Source organism: Corvus cornix, chromosome 2 (genome assembly GCF_000738735.6).
Source record: "Corvus cornix cornix isolate S_Up_H32 chromosome 2, ASM73873v5, whole genome shotgun sequence".
Classification (NCBI taxonomy): Eukaryota; Metazoa; Chordata; class Aves; order Passeriformes; family Corvidae; genus Corvus; species Corvus cornix.
Genome location: NC_046333.1, coordinates 50,893,287 through 50,909,641, shown reverse-complemented (window position 1 = coordinate 50,909,641; position 16,355 = coordinate 50,893,287). Strand labels below are relative to the sequence as shown.

The window sequence follows — 16,355 nt, the reverse complement described above, 5'->3', positions numbered from 1 at the left end:
TCCACCTCACTGGAATTATTCAGGCTTGACAGGGCCCTGGATAATTAAATCTGTGGCACTGCCTTTAATTAGGGACTGGAACAGAAGATCCCCAGAAGTTCTTTCCAGCCTGGATTGCTCTGTGACTCAGTACAGTTAGGCCACACAACCCAGTACCATGCTGAGAAGCCTAGACACTGCTCTAAGCCAGCTGTAACATACACATGGGCAGTAAAACACTCTTAACAGATAATACCGCGGCTAGGAATTAACAGCATGTTGTTAGCAGGGAAAATTATTCCCCTTTTTACAACTTCCAGCTCCAGAGCCAGCTTATTAGGTGGTGCTTCAAACTTGCCAGTGTCTCTCTGACACTGAAGACACTTTCATTCTTTGCATGTCATTCAGCCATAGTAAAGAGGAGTAAAGTCATTCTTCATTCAGGGCACAGAGAAACTAACCAGAAGGCCACAGTCAATATGCAAGTGGAAACTGGACACTATTATTTAATACTTACATTTTCTAACCCAAGAAGGACCAGGAGTGGGATTGTTGTCATTCCCCCTTGGATCCACTCTTCTAGAGAAACAGTACCATCATGATCATAGTCAATTTCTTCCATCATTTCATGAAGAATCTACAGTTCAATGAAAAATTTCCTAAGTTATAATTTATTATTATTATTATTATTATTATTATATTCTAATATAGCAGCTTGTTAGGACATGTGCAGATCTCCAATTCTCTCATACAAAAAAAAGAAAAATATTACTTGCATGGTAGCTGTAGTAAAATGAGTGTGGACAGTTCAGAAAAGGAAGTGTCATATTCCTATTTACATTTTATTAACACCTAAAGGTCCCAAACCAAGTTGTGTCCTTTGTGCACTCACTCTTAAGAAATTTTCAGAGACAAACTGGTTGTGTTATAAAAGTTAATTATTACATTTATTGAACGTTTCATGGATCAGATTTAACCAGCAAAATACTGTTAAAAGTGCTAATTCACAGTGTCATCATGGAACACAGACTATTCTCATTTCTACCATACTCACCTATAGAGTCCCACGTGAGTATGAAATATCACAAAATTTTGACAGCTGTCTCTAGCAACATAAAAAATTTGTGATAAATGGATACTTACTGGACTTAATTCAGTAATATCCCATTCAAGGTATTCTGCAACATGCATCATTTGAGCAATGATATTTTCCAGCTCCTAGAAATGAATGAAAAAGTATTATATTTAATGTAAGGTTATAAAGGAAAATTCTACTGCAAGCAACTAATAATTCAACTATATTGCATCCAGTGGCACTATTTCATCAACGAAACTGATGAAATGTACTTCACTTTGGAATCTATTCTCAAGTGAATCTGCTTACTAGTAAAACATCCTGCATGGACTACAAAGCATTCAGGGAGGTGAAATACAGCCCCACAATCAAAGTAATTGAAAGTAGTCATAGATACTTCCTTCTTTGTTATCTTTCAAGCACCCATGTTTTCATGATCTGATTTCCACCCTGTGATACAATCATGTAATGTCTTTAAATTCCATCACTCTAACAAATATAAATCACAACCTTCTAATAGAAATAAGGCATAAAGTGGATTCTGTAAACTACTACAGATTTATTTTCTTACCACTACAGTATTGCAATTTCCCTTGATAATGTATCACTAGGGCTTTTCTATACTCATATATACACACTTGCTTTGTAAACATGCTCAAATGCTTATCTAGAACCATTCTGAATTCTCAATTGTATCTAGTTACCTAACTCAAATTTGGTATTGCCTAAAATTATGGTGCTGTATTTGCTTTATACCCATATATAATTTAGCTTCCCTATTTCCCTGCAGTTTATGGCAATCATCTTCTCTTCCTTACCAATGCACTCTATGCTGTCTTGCAAATACCAGTAGATACAAAAGAAGGTGGAAAAAAAACCCAAAGAAAAGTTAAAAAAGAACACTGCAAATAAAACACTTGTTTCTGTTAGCTATCAGAAAAAAAAATAGTTACATCTTTCAAAATTATTTCCATCTCTCTGACTTTTCTTCAAGCATTTGGTTGGTCTAGTCCTCAAAACTTTGCCCTTAATATTGTTCCTCCATTCTTAATAACAACATGGAAGTTATGACATCTCTCCACATAAATCCACTGTGTGACTCTCACACTTACCCATTTTAATGAAATCTTTACAAATTCTGCTTTCATACACATGTCTCAGCAGCATACTAGAATTATTGGAATCATATTAATGTGTCCCCTACAGTAATATGATTAAAAATCAGAAGACTATAGAGCAGGACTCCATGACAGCAGTGTCAGCAACTGAAAATTTATATAGTTGTAGAAGCACTATTTCTTATTGGAAAAGAAAACTCAAGCATTACTTTTCAAATGAATGAATTTTTATCAACTATATTTTATACTGCTTCTAATAATTCCAGGTAAATATAAACTTGATTTGAATTAATGTAGTTTTGCATAGTTTTGCCATGTTTACATACTCTTACAATGCAATACATGAAAACATTACCGAACTGTCCAGGTATCCATTCCCATCTGTATCATACAAGCGAAACATAACTGAAAAGAAAACAAAGAGAGAAGGCAACTCAGTTAGAATACATAACAAATACCTCTCTTTTTCATAAATAAAACCAACTCCAAACCAAAACACAAAACAACTAAGCATGAGTTTCAAAGAAAAGACAAATATTAACATTTTCATTTAATGATCAGACTAGCTGTAGACCCAACAAACAAATTGCATTTAGAATTTGCATTACAGCCACAGGATCTACTGCTTTCAAATTCAGACAGAGTTAAATAATACCATTAATTTATAATGAGAATTCAACTGAAATCAACAGGAAAGTCTGCATACCATGGTGCAGTACAAGCTGAAGTTTATATACTAAAAAGCTACAATATGTGGTATATTTCAACTCTGTATGACAAAGAAGTAAATAAACCCATAAAATAATCATGCCCAGAATTACATGCAGCAAATGCAATTGACCTTCAATACACAAAATACTTAAGTACCATACACATATTAGATCATGCTCTCTCGCTCCTGAATCATATAGAACATAGTCGTTCACCCATGCAGCTCCTACTCCAGGAAGTTCATGGAAAATCCCCCTACTAGAATTACCATCTGCTCCTCTGTCTCTCCTCCTTTCCCTTGTACCAATTGCTGACACCAGGGGAGGCAGCTGATCTCCATTTCATGCCATGGTTTGTGCATCAAGCTCCTCAGAGCTCCCATAAGGCTTGCACAACTTGCTACCATGCAGCAGTTATTACACTGTAAGTTAAATTCAGTCCTTGGATCTTAGTTTTTCTCTGCTTGTGTTCTGAATGACCATTCACACGTACATTCTCACGTTTTAATCCTATGTTACCAAAACAGTATTACCAAATTTGGGGCGCTTGGGGGATTTGCTGTGACCTTGCAGTACAAAGTTGCCACTGTAAGCTAACTACAGGTAACAAAACATCAAGATACTTCAGCAACATGTAACCTTGTATGGATTTCTTATTCTGGCAGAAGCAGCCTACTGTTTGCACATTCTATCATACTGAATATTTACTTTCCATATGAAAGCCTGATCCCGCAGATCTGTTATAAACACACCAGTTATGTATATTGAAGTATATTTCATCTCAATAAGGACTATATGATTCATGCCACATGAAAATCTGGCTTCTAAAATTCCACAATAAGGAAACAGGTTTTCTTCTTTTTTTTCCTCCAGTTTATAAATCAAACTCACAGGGGTTTTTATGTTTGTTTGTTTGTTTGTTTTAAAAGGTAGTGGTGTTGCACCTTCATGACTCATGCTCCTAATTAAAGAAAAAAAAAACCAAACAACCAAACAAGTAATTTCTAGCTTCCTATGTCCAACATTCCTTCCCAATAGTGATGCCGACTTGGATCCTAACTGGCTTTTCGCTATTTAGTAATATTATAGAGCCCACAGCCTATATTAGCAACTATTCTTTGTTTGAATTGGGATGTTTAGTACAGGTTATTCACCCATCTATATATCTCTAAGTATACTCAGTATATTTTGTTTTTCTCAGACCTGATACTAATCAAGAGATGACAGTATAGAGAGGATTACTGTAACTACAGAATGTATAATCCTTACTCCCCATCTTACCAAGTGCTAGATAGAACAAATTTAGTTTAAAATCTCATCATTAGCAAGAATAAAAGATCATTTCTGCAATAAGGGTCACCCAGAACCATATTTTTATAATCCATCTGCTCAAAACTGGTTCTTAAATTCAGAAACAGAATATTTGATGACTTATGGAAATAAATATTTAAAATTAAAAAAGAACATACATACATTCTAGCTTGTCTTCAGGTCTTCCTCTTTCTAGCAGTGACAAATAGCAAACAATATCTTTTAGCTGGATCATGTCTGGTAAATGTGAGTTGGCAGGAGTAGGAGGTCTGGATGTAGAGGTACCCTTGTTAAGCCTCAGACCTGGAAATAACCCATAGCCTTTGTTAGCCTGAACATATGATATAAGCAGAAAATGAAAACAATTCTTGCATGCATTCGTCTCTGTTTTATGTGAATCTCAGATTACTTCTTAAAGCTTAAAACAATTCATGTTCATAGTTTATCCAGCAAAGGTAGAATTAAAATTAACTATCCAAAAAAAAACCCCACCCAGATACAGGAATGGCATAACCTTTTTTTAATTTGTGTTGATCTGATTTCATTTGACTACAAAAGAATTTGGTGAAAATTTTTATTCTACCATACTAGATGCTAAGTATTAAAAACAATCCCTACCCAACTCTGCATCCACTTCCTTGTGCTTGTAGAAGCTTCATCTAATTTATAGATTGAAAACAACTACGCTAATGGAAGATGTTTTAGTGTAAATGAAAACTCTTATAATACCCAAGTGTATTGTTATCCCAAAAACACTGCCAGATGTGTCAGTGCAGCACATATTTAACACAGAGAAGTCTCAGTAACAGACTACTGAGAAAATAAAGATAGAATTTAAATAATAGTCATAATAATTGCTCAGACATTGTGATTAATAGCTGTTCCAGCGTACCACTTGGAATTAAAGTTTCAAAATTGCCAAACTTTCTGTTTCAGGACATTAGTATCACCAGACCTGATGATATTACTGGAATCTACAGGACCAAAATGGGGAAAAATGGGAAGAACACAGAGAAAGAAGTAACAAAACTTTCTTTACAAGTTTTTTACTTTTCTCACTGACTGAGGGTTGTCCCCTCTCCCCCTAAATTTAGCTTGAAAAACTTCATTGCAATCTGGACACATCTTCAAAAGCCTATATTTTAAAAGGTAGGTCTACATGCTATGAATTACACGTTAAAACAATAAAATTAGGTAAATAAGAGAAAACTGGCAGGCAAAAAACATATCTTGGAATCAAGTTCATTTTCATGGTTTCAGGCAAATAAACATTAAAAGTAAATATTTAAATGAATAAAAATATTTAATAAGGCAATGTTCTATTTAATGAGCTTGCATGTCAGTTAAGTGTCATTAAAACTAAGGCATTATAATATTCTATTCAGTTAAATGCTAGCTTTAATCACACAACTTACACAAACAGTTCATATTTCAGTCTTATGTAAATCTTTTTCCCAGAATAAAAAGGATTATAAAACCTCGGATAGCTCTTCTCAAAAATAAATAGTCCTGAAATCCAAATGAAAAGAAATACAAATTTTAAGGTATCTTTTAACCTATCATCAGCTGCAAGGTTAAATTATTACTTCTTAATCAGAGCTGGGAAGGGTTGGCTGCAATGTTCTGACTTACAGATGACTTCCAGTCCTGCTGCTTACCTGGCATCTGCTTCCATCTCTCTTCAGACACCTTAACTGAAAATACAATTTATAAACAGACATGAGTGGACAGAAAGAGACTAAGTGGAAAACAAACACATAGCTGACAGATTGATGAACCCTGAAACTTTCCTTGTCATTTTCTCTAGCTCTCATTTACCCTTCCATTTTCCAGAAGAATGTCAAATATTTCTGACAATTTTCCAGTACAGCCAGGGTTTTTTTCAATACTGGTAACATTTAAAATTTACTAGATACCCAAAAAAAAGTGTTTCCATAATCTCCATTTGCACATCAAAATGTACCAATGCACAGTTTTTCCCTTTAAATGTTACAATTTATCAGGATTAAACATTTAGTTTAAATAATGAAATTTAATTAAAATATAAAACCAAATTTCAAGCCCAAACAATTCTTGCATGAGGTGAACTGAACTGCCTCTCTGAACATGTTTTGTATATAACAATTTATCAAACAGTCCTTCTGGTATTATGCTAAACACATATGGAAGCTCATATTACATTATATTATTTCTGAAGTCCTTAGTTACAGAAAAAGATGAAAACTCATTACAAACTGGGAAAAGTTAGTGTGGCAGAAAAAAATTTTAGGAGGCAACATTAGAGTAAGAAACTTAACATACATTTTAAACAACAAAAATAATGACAGCACCATCCTTAATAATGATGTTATAATAATTACCATTTTTATAATTTTACCACACATAAGAATAAAATATATAAAATAGATTTGATTATACTAATATATAATATATAGAGAGAACTACAGTGTAAGTGAAGAAAGTTGAGTACAGACTATACAGGGCAGAATTTAGCTATAAATCTGACAGTGACCTAAAATCAGTTGCTGTCACTCCTACAGATGAAGTGTCAAAACCATAAATATACAGTACCAGAGTCATAAAAGATGATTTTTTAAAATAATAGTAATCAGAAAATATATGTGAAAAACACTGAAAAATAAATAAACATGCACCATTAAATGGCAGCTGTTATTGGAATTACCAGGCAAAAAGTAGCTACAAATTTTGGTGAGTGGTTCATGTCTATTGCTGATGCTGGTCATTGATGAAATCATGATGAAAAGGTCAATGAAAAGTTAAGCGGAATAAACACATGAAACCGTTTGGTACCTTGTCTACGCATTTGAGACTACTTCAATAAATTAGTCCAGCTTCTGATTTTAGGTACTGGATTTTGATAGACTTCCCAAACTGCTGAAGTACTAAACCAAGTATTTCAAGCTAACCATAAAGTAACCATAAATTTCTTTAGCAAGGTTTTATAAAATTTTGTAGTTGACAGTTTTTAAAACTATTTTGCATGCCATTTTCCCTGAACTTAAAATCACTTTTAGGGATATATTAACACTTACCCAACATTTAAAATATCAGTAGCTGCTAAGTATGTAGGATTAATAACAAGAAAATCACACCTAGACAGTTAAGAGAAACAGCAACAACTGGCACAGAAACAGTGGAGCACCAGCAGGAGCCTCCTGCATAAAGCTTGAAGGTTTCTAAGTGTTTATACAGGAGAGTAGGCAACAAGATCACGTAACCATAGCAATCTGATTAGCATTAACATGACAAAGAATGTCCACTTGGTGTCTCAGCTGCATCATTATTGTGAATTAAAAAGACACAACCACTTAATTTCCATTCCTTTTCACAGTATTTCCTATCATGGTTGAGTTAGTTTCTCTAATTTTACAAACACCAGAACAAAAATCCCTCCACGTGTAGTTTAGAATTCCATATTTACAGCTATTAGAAGTAAAACAGCAGAGTGAGGGAACCTTTAGCTCTTATATTACTGATTTTATTACTTACCTCCAGAAAGGTGCTGTGGTTTGTTTTTTATTAATGGGCTGCAGTGAGAGATTTTGTTCCTAAATGATGTAAAAAGATGTTCAACGAAATCATCTGGTAACTCTGCCTCCAGAAAAGTCTTCATGAACAGCTTGAACCCCTCTAAATCAATTGTCTGCAGTGAAGGGGAAGAAAACAAGAAAAATTTTTGAATGCTTTGTAAAAAAATATTCATACTAATCCATCAAATAATAGCCTGTTGACAAAAACTTTGTACTGTATTTGAATATACTGATTTCTGAAGATACAGACTGGCACACCTATTCTCGAAAGTGATTATTGAATTAAGTATTACTTTAAAAATTCACAGTATTGCTGCAATACCTCAGAGCACAGTATAAAACAGATCCAAGTGAATTCTGAGCACTTATATCAGGACCCTGAAATCAGGTTCCGTGCTCTCAAATTTCTTCATTAGCAACCAAAGGCGCCTACAGAGCTCCTAGGGATGTACTTAGCATGTCTTACCTTTTGCTATTATTAGGCAGACAAAAAGCAGGGGATTTTTGGATGCCTAATTCAGGGAATTGACGGCCTCCTGTCTTTTCCTAGGTGGCAACATGCTTTGCCAAAGAGTTACTAATCACCCTGTCTCAAATAGGTTTGAAGAGTCAAATGAGAGTGCTTAGACATGCAGCATTACTTAGAGAGGAAAACACCAAAAATTGTTGATTCAAAACAATTGTCACTTAGTTTAATTTGATTTTGCTTTTGCCAGCAAGGTAAGAGCCAATTAATAAAATTCCAGTGATGATATCTTCTGTTAAAACAGCATTGTCTGCTTCAAGTAATAAAATGAATCATTGATTATCTCAAGTCAGAAGGAATACATAAGGATCATTGAGTTCAATTCCCTGCTCCTCACAGGACTACCTGAAACTAAACCATATAACCAAGAACATCATCCAAATGCTCCTTGAGTGCCAGACTCCTTGAGTGGCTCTTGGTGCCAGGACCAAGCTGTGCCCTGGGACGCCTCTTCCACTGACCAACGGCCCTCTCAGTGAAGAGCCTTTTCCTGATGTCTGATCTGAACTTCCCCTGATGCAACTTCATTCCATTTCCTCATATCCTGTTGCTGGTCACCAGGGAGATTTCAGCACCTCCCCCTCAAGGAAGGTGTAGGCTGCAATGGGATCACAGCAATGCAAAGCATTATGATCCCATTTTATCCTGCTAATCGAGAATGAAGATAAAGGTATCCTGAAACATATTGACACAATTGCATATCTATCACTGATGCTGCTCATTACACATGTGATTTTAAAACAGCTTATCAATTATTAATCTGAAAAAACATAGTGTTACCTTGTTTATAGATCAAACAGAACAGCAACTTGTCATCATTAAATAATTAAGGGATAAAGCCACATGATACCACAAAACTGATTTTGAGAAATTTCCCCGTGCTTCAGGAAGAATACGTTTCTCCAAAGAAAACTCTAGTGCAACTCCTTTAGATCATCACAGTGAATGTGGAAGGAGGGAAAACGCTACCAAGAATCAGTTGGAAACCATGCCAGAAAAAAGAAAATTAAAACTGAATTTTCAAAACGCCTCAGTGAATTTGCAAACTGTCAATATAAATAATTTTTGCTATTATTTTAATATAATTTTAAGACTTAGGAGCAGAGACTTCTCTTCCCCTGACTTCTTTGACTTTTACTTTTTCAATGTATTTATGAGACATTAAAATTTTATGTGCACATTAAATTAGGTGTTTCCCATTAAGATCAAGACCTAACTGCTGAACGGTAATATTTCAAATGTGTATCATTATCCTTATGAGGCACCAACAACACAAATTGCAAAATCTGACTGCTCTTGTGCAAGTCATTATTATTATTATTATTAGGAATGCAAGATTGGCATGATGGTCTCTCTGCTGAGCTTCTAATACAGAACATCTCATTTGAGAAAGAAGTGCAGCGAAAGCAATAACACTCTCACCTCTTGAAGACAAAAATAGCAGAGACCAAAAAAATTGCACACAATGCTCAAGATGGGTGTAAAACAGAAATAATCACCTTGGACATGGACTTGCTATCTTTATGTCATCAGACAGTTTCAGCCACGTGCTTTTACTTTGGCAAATCATACACTGTTTCATTCGTGCTACAAACTTAACATTTTTTCTCTCTGATAAAACCACTGACATCTAGTTCACTGTTTATAAACTATGAATCACAATAGCAAAAGGGTTTGTCTCAGCATCCAAGTAAACCAGTAATTAGTTACACTAATATACACTAACTGCATTTTTTATCTGCAAGCATAACAAACACATTAATCACTAAATCAACTGACTTTACACAATGTGAAATTGCTTTGTTAAATTGTGCATTAATGAAATGTGTCTTAGCTATTTCACTAAATGATATGCACAAAAAAACCCAGCTAAGTGTAAAAGGAAACTAAACCCAAGTCATAACTCCATTTAAACTAAGGTTTATGGATGGACATATAAAATATCTTTGCATTACATTAATCTTTTCTTTATTTACCTTGTCTGTGGATTTTATGTATATATTGCAAAAAAATATTCTTTGAGTTCAGAGCCACCTTAGATTTTTAAACTGCTGAGTGGCATTGGTCCTTCAAGCTGTCAGCACTAACTAAATCCCTAAGGCTACATTTTTTCCACTTCTGGGTTCAGAATTATATCTGTGTAGAGAATTGGATAAATAAATAAGTTTGAAATTATGTACTTTTTTCTTCCTGAAGACTCATTCTCAAAGATGTTCAAACTTTTCAATATTTTGTAAAGAGGGTCAGACTATCATTTAAGCCAGCATCCACCAACACATGCTCCAAACCTTAAGAAAAGGCAAGAGATACTAAAGTAACACATGACTTGGCTGCCATGTCCATTTATTTATATTTGACATCTTGACTGCCACCAATCACAGTAGCTCAGCAAAGGACAACAGAAAGTGTGTGGTTGTTCTAAAGGTTGTTCTACAGCCAGATTTGTTCAGCTGAAAGTGCTTTATCCTCTGTTCTAGCATGCTCTGTGACCTGTATTCCCCCAGGGAAGCAGCAATATTCATACAACCAGTTTGGATGTTCCACATCCAAGAGCTTTCAAATTATAACGAAAGTTAGTCAGGAGTTGGCAAATGACTTGAATACACATCAGAAATGTTTAAAATGGCAGATGCAAATGTTTAAAATGCAGATGCAAAACCACATGCTGTATGCAAAGAATGTGTAAAACTAGTCCTGCCTCTATGGGAGATCTCTGTGTAGAGCCCTGTGATTAGGTTCTTGCCTAAAACCCCAAAATCTGTGATTCTAATACTCCATAGCTGAAAAACATTCTAGAGGACCTAACATAATTGGGGTACATTATCCTATTAGAAGTGAGATCTAAAATAGTATAGTCATTTCTGGATATTTGTTTTTGTAAATGTATATACAGTAAATAACAGAACTAAGCTAGAATATGGCAGATCTAGGAGTAGTTCAGATCATCCATCACGTTTCACAATGAAAAAGAGTGATCTTTTAAAACCAGGCTCACTTTGAAATTGCTTTCAGTCCCTTCTCTATCATCTCTCTTTCATTGTAATATACATAACTTATAGAAAAATGAAAGAATTTCTTAAAAGAAATCCTGAGAGAAGCACTGTAGAAGACAGAGGTGTTAGAGCATTCTCACCAAGCAGAGTATGGTTCACTTAGAACAGAGCACTTAAAGATGAAAACATTTGCTCAGCTTAATTTAAATCTACTTTCACAATAGAGGAAACAACACACAATATTATAGTCATTTCTCTATTATGCAATTATACACAATTTTTCTTTTTTCCACATTGAGCTTTACCATTCTGAAACAGGGAAACGCTGCAGCAAGGAACTACCCTTCCTTTAATTACCAGCATTTTCCCCCAACCCCAGTCACTTTTCAAATGTATTGTACAATGTTTTGGTAAGCAAAAGAGCAAAAAAAAGGAAAGCAGAGAACAATCATTTTCCACCTTAAAATGTATCATGCTTGATCTTCCTTTTAAATCTCACTGTCATTATCAGAAGTTCTCAAATGAAAAGTTCAGAGAATTTTGGTATGGCTTGCAAATAATTTATTTATGCTAATGAATTCTCAAACATTAATTAAACAGTTCAAATCAATAACATCAGAATAATATATAAACCATAATGGTGGATGTGGTTTTCTTAAGCATGCAGGCTAATTGCTTAATTTTCAACAGTTGCTTGCCTTCCAGAAGCTCCAGCTGAATTTAAATGAACCTGAGAAAGAAGGATTTAGCATTTCAAAGGCATTTTCCATGACGTTTCCCAAGTGAGGGGATGAGAGCGTGAGAGGATGCACCAAACTGACAACAATTAGCCTGGCACATAAATTAATTCATTCCATTTCACAAGAGATTATCAGGGCATAGAGAGACTATGATCACAAATTTAGGGATTTCAGGAAAATTTAACATAACAAAGAGATAAAATATGACACAGTTGAATCAGAAAAACATGAAAGAATTTTCAAATAATTTGGCCTAAATCTTCTGAGGGAGTCTAAAAGAAGAAAAAAATCTATGCAGTTTTAGCTTTGACTCTAATAAAAAGGGTACCAAAATCCTTGCCTGTAGGTCACAGAAAAATAAAGGGTTTTATACTAATCATATAAAATTGAATTTCTATTTTTATATGTCAAACTGAATCACCAAGTTTACTGGAACTCCTTTTCTTATGTTTTACAAAAAGAAACTTTACAAAATAAGACTTCTGTATTACTGGGTAATAAAATTTCATTTGGTAATGAAAGATTTTGATATAAGTCCAGAGAAGTACACATTTAAAACCACCACTGAGTTTCAGCTAATTTAAACCATAAAATTAATATAAAATAATTGTATTATATTTTTAGAAGTAGTTAGTTCCTACTTATAGATTTTATTGATGTTTCCAAATACCTGAAATTAAGAAAAAAAATTTAAAATTATATATCCACCTTGGAGAAAAGGAAAGGAGAAGGAACAGAAGACATAAGCAACACTGGAGAAATTTAACTTTAAAATTATTTTTAGCAAGTAAAATGTACAAACTATTAAACAATTTTCATATTTTCTGAAAGCAAACATAGAACTGGACTCCCTATGACTCAATGCATAGGGATATTAAAAATGTGCATCTTTTCCTACACGATAAATTGTCAGGGAAAATCCATAACCTTTAATTAACCACCCACAAAATTTCAAAATTAAAATCCTAGCCCTACACTTCCAACAAGCATTTATTGCATAAGTATTGGGAGTTTTTTCCCTCTACGCTCCTTCCAAACTGATAAAGAAGAAACAGACCAAAGCTTACAATGAGGTCTACGTCACTGACTGGCCACAGAGAAGAAGGTTCTCAGTTTATACATTCACAAAAAAATTGAATCATCCACAAAAACAAAAAATGTGCTATGCACCAAGTGCAACTGAGACCACCACTTCCTTCTGAAAGCACAGAAAAAGTAACAGATTTTCCCTCTTGTGGGGGAAAAAAAATCTCCTGGTAAAGACAACTCGCCTGTGGAAGTCACCTTGGCTGATTTCCCATTTGCCTGAGGAAATTCAAACCTGTGTCTCTTTCTCAAAAGAGCATCCAAGTATCAAGAAAGAGCTGAAGAGTCACTGAGGGAAAAAAGAAGGTTTCTGTATGCCTATGCCAACAAAATTTTTAAATATTTATTTGTAAAATGTGACTGAACAAATTACTGATAAACTCCTATGAATGAGGTGATCTGAACATGCACTCACAGAGATGTATGAAAAAAGAGGCCAAAATGTTTCCGCTGTTAAGGCAGTACTTCTGGACACATGGAAAAATTTAAGATGCTTAGGTGAATTTTAAAGAAAATAGTTGAGACAAGTTTTTATTTCTTCTCTTTTTTAAATTGTCATAACAGAGTTGGATGCTATCTTTACTCAGAGAGCAAATAACCCATTCAGGATCCACGCCTATGCTAGAAGAAACAGAACAAATATATGTATTGCATATCTAAAAATACATATTCATCTATACATACTACCATATATTAATTCTAAATTAAGCAGTGAACAGCAATTATAGTGAGGTACTTCAGTGCCTCTGGGACTATAACATGTCATCTCACATCCTGCATATATTTTACAATTAAATTTAGGGATGTATGCATTAGTCCAAAAAATCTATCAGTTGTGGGGTTTTTAATGTAAATGACATGAAAAGATTACATACAAAAAATTCCATCAGTGCAAATAACTCACTGTACACTTTTTTATGATTAAAAACAGAAGAAGCAGTTTTCATTAGTGAAACAAAGCAGACTAATCTGTCTTTATTTCCGACTAAGCAAATATAGAGAGATTTGCCCAGATCTGTAGTTTCAACTGAATTGTTCTTGTTAAAGAACCCATACCCAACCAATGTGTTGTGGTGGAAATTTTTCTGAAGGTTATGGCTTATGGCATCCTTCACTTCACAAGGAAGCAAATTAGGATTTGCTCTGCGAACTCCCATTATTTTGGAGAAAATTCCTTCACTCAAATAGCCCTTTAAGAACCAGGATGAAACAAAAATAATTAGGCCAAGAATTATCCTCATAATACTATTTTTAGAATAACAGAATACAATAAAAGTTTATCACGGAACTCTGTTATGCCTTACGCATTTTGTAAAATATGAAAATATAAAACTAAAGCATCACTAGCTATATGGATAAAAAGCAGCAACTGCAAAAGATAATACCATGCAGCACCTATTTTACTTAAAACAAAATTCTGGAAAGAAAGAGAGGGCAATGCCATTTGTGTATAGACTGAGTTTGTGTGGAGGTAACATCTGGGCCATGCAAGACAGGTGGAAATATCAGTCTTTCCTCCAAACTTGTTTACAGCCCTGTCTCCTTTGCATCTCTGCTATCAAGGATGCATCACTGGGTAACTATGTGTTGGGTGGGGAAGAAAGCTGAGATTGAGCTACAGACCCCAGATTTCAACTCAGAGATTTCAACCATCTGTAGGCAACCTACTTGGACAGCTGCCTGACACCATATTATGGAAAATGGTGATGGAGCAGACAAAAGGAGGTTTCTTTGAGTTATAAAGAATATTCTGCACTCAGTGGGAAAACTGAGATAAGATGTAAAAGTAGATTCTCAGAACACTGAAGTTCCTTCCTCCCCAGCTGCTAAAAGCTCCTGGCAAACTGTTTAACAGCTCACCATGCATTCTGAGATATTTCACTGTTTTTCTATAATCATACATTTAAAAAGCCAGCTATGTAGAAAATTCTTTAGCCCGGCCTTTTGTTGTTCTTCTACATCTCAGAAAACCTCTCCTATGAAGATTCGCTGAGAGAGCTGGAGTTGTTAAGCCTGGAGCAGAGAAGGCTTTGGGGAGACCTTATAGCACCTTTCAGTCCCTAAGGGGGGCTAAAGAGAAAGATGGTGAGGGACTTTTTACAAGGGCAGGTAGAGATAGGACAAGGTTTAATGCTTTTAAACTGAACAAGCGTAGCTTTAGGACAAATATTAGGAAGTTCTTTATAGTGAGGATGGTGAGGCACTGGAACAGGCTGCCCACAAAAGTTGAGGATGCCCCATCCCCTGCAGTGTTCAAGGCCTCTGAGCAACCTGGTCAAGTAGAAGGTGTCCCTGCCCATAGCAGGGGTCTTGGAAATAGATGATCTTCCTACCCAAACAATAAGCTGATACTATTTTACCCTGAATCTGAGCACTAGTTCATCCTTCTTAAGATACCACACGAAATCGTATGAAAGAACAGTAGGCACACATAAAAAGACACATTTGAACAAATGGCAATCATTGAACTAGAAAAAAATAATTACTAATAATCTTAACTTTAAAGAAGTGGAAGTCACAAAGAAATTAAAGACCTGGCAACTGTTTAAATACAGTTTTCAGGATAAACTACATATTTCAAGAGATTTTCCAGGTTGACACATTACTTTGACTAAAGAATTCACAACTGTGAAGAAACAAAACCATTAAAATAGTTTAGGGGTTTTAGATGCACTAAAAATCTCACTTTATTCATAGTCAAAAAAGTAGTCTGGAATTTTTCTTCTTCTGTTACGGCATAAAATACTACAAACCTGACAATAAAGCAGGCACTATTTTCCATAGTATCATGACCATATGTGAATTTCTTGGCAGTGTATCCAATGTACCTCATAGATATGTGATAAGATGCTTTTTATCTTATGAACATCACTAAAGAAAGCATATCTCTTACTTCTCTTTCTACTCTATACCAACAGCATAAAGCAAAGCTCTTGCTTCCCACACTACAGTTTCTTTTGAATCCCAGATAAGCAGAATATGAGGGACTCCAAGGATAAAGAAATGTGCATCAGTCTATGCTTAACATGCTTTAAAAAATCTCCAATTACCATGATAAGAGTTCTGTTTCTTCTCCATCACTCACTGATAAGTGCATTACTCTAATTTAGTGCTGCTTCATAGAGGGTGAGTCTCAGTCTCAGGAAGAACAGGAATTGAAGGACTGGTTTTCAAGTAGCAGTTATGACTTTGCTTGAAAAAATAGCAGACACTTTCAGGTTTCTTCTAGTTTTGAATCAGACGTATATAGGCCAACACTCAGCTAA

General features: G+C 34.8%; 1 protein-coding gene across 10 annotated transcripts in view; it reads right to left on the bottom strand.

Moving 5' to 3' along the window:
- The window catches only part of DGKB (diacylglycerol kinase beta), a 381,223-nt gene that overhangs the window by 244,712 nt on the left and 120,156 nt on the right, over positions 1-16,355 (bottom strand). For all 10 annotated transcript variants that reach the window (XM_010399089.4, XM_039549085.1, XM_039549084.1 and 7 more), the window contains 6 exons: positions 7,704-7,857; positions 5,852-5,887; positions 4,356-4,496; positions 2,528-2,577; positions 1,123-1,197; positions 497-616 (listed from right to left, as the gene is read on the bottom strand). In XM_010399089.4, the coding sequence (XP_010397391.1) occupies positions 497-616; positions 1,123-1,197; positions 2,528-2,577; positions 4,356-4,496; positions 5,852-5,887; positions 7,704-7,857 (576 nt within the window). The remainder of the gene's footprint in view (positions 1-496; positions 617-1,122; positions 1,198-2,527; positions 2,578-4,355; positions 4,497-5,851; positions 5,888-7,703; positions 7,858-16,355) is intronic.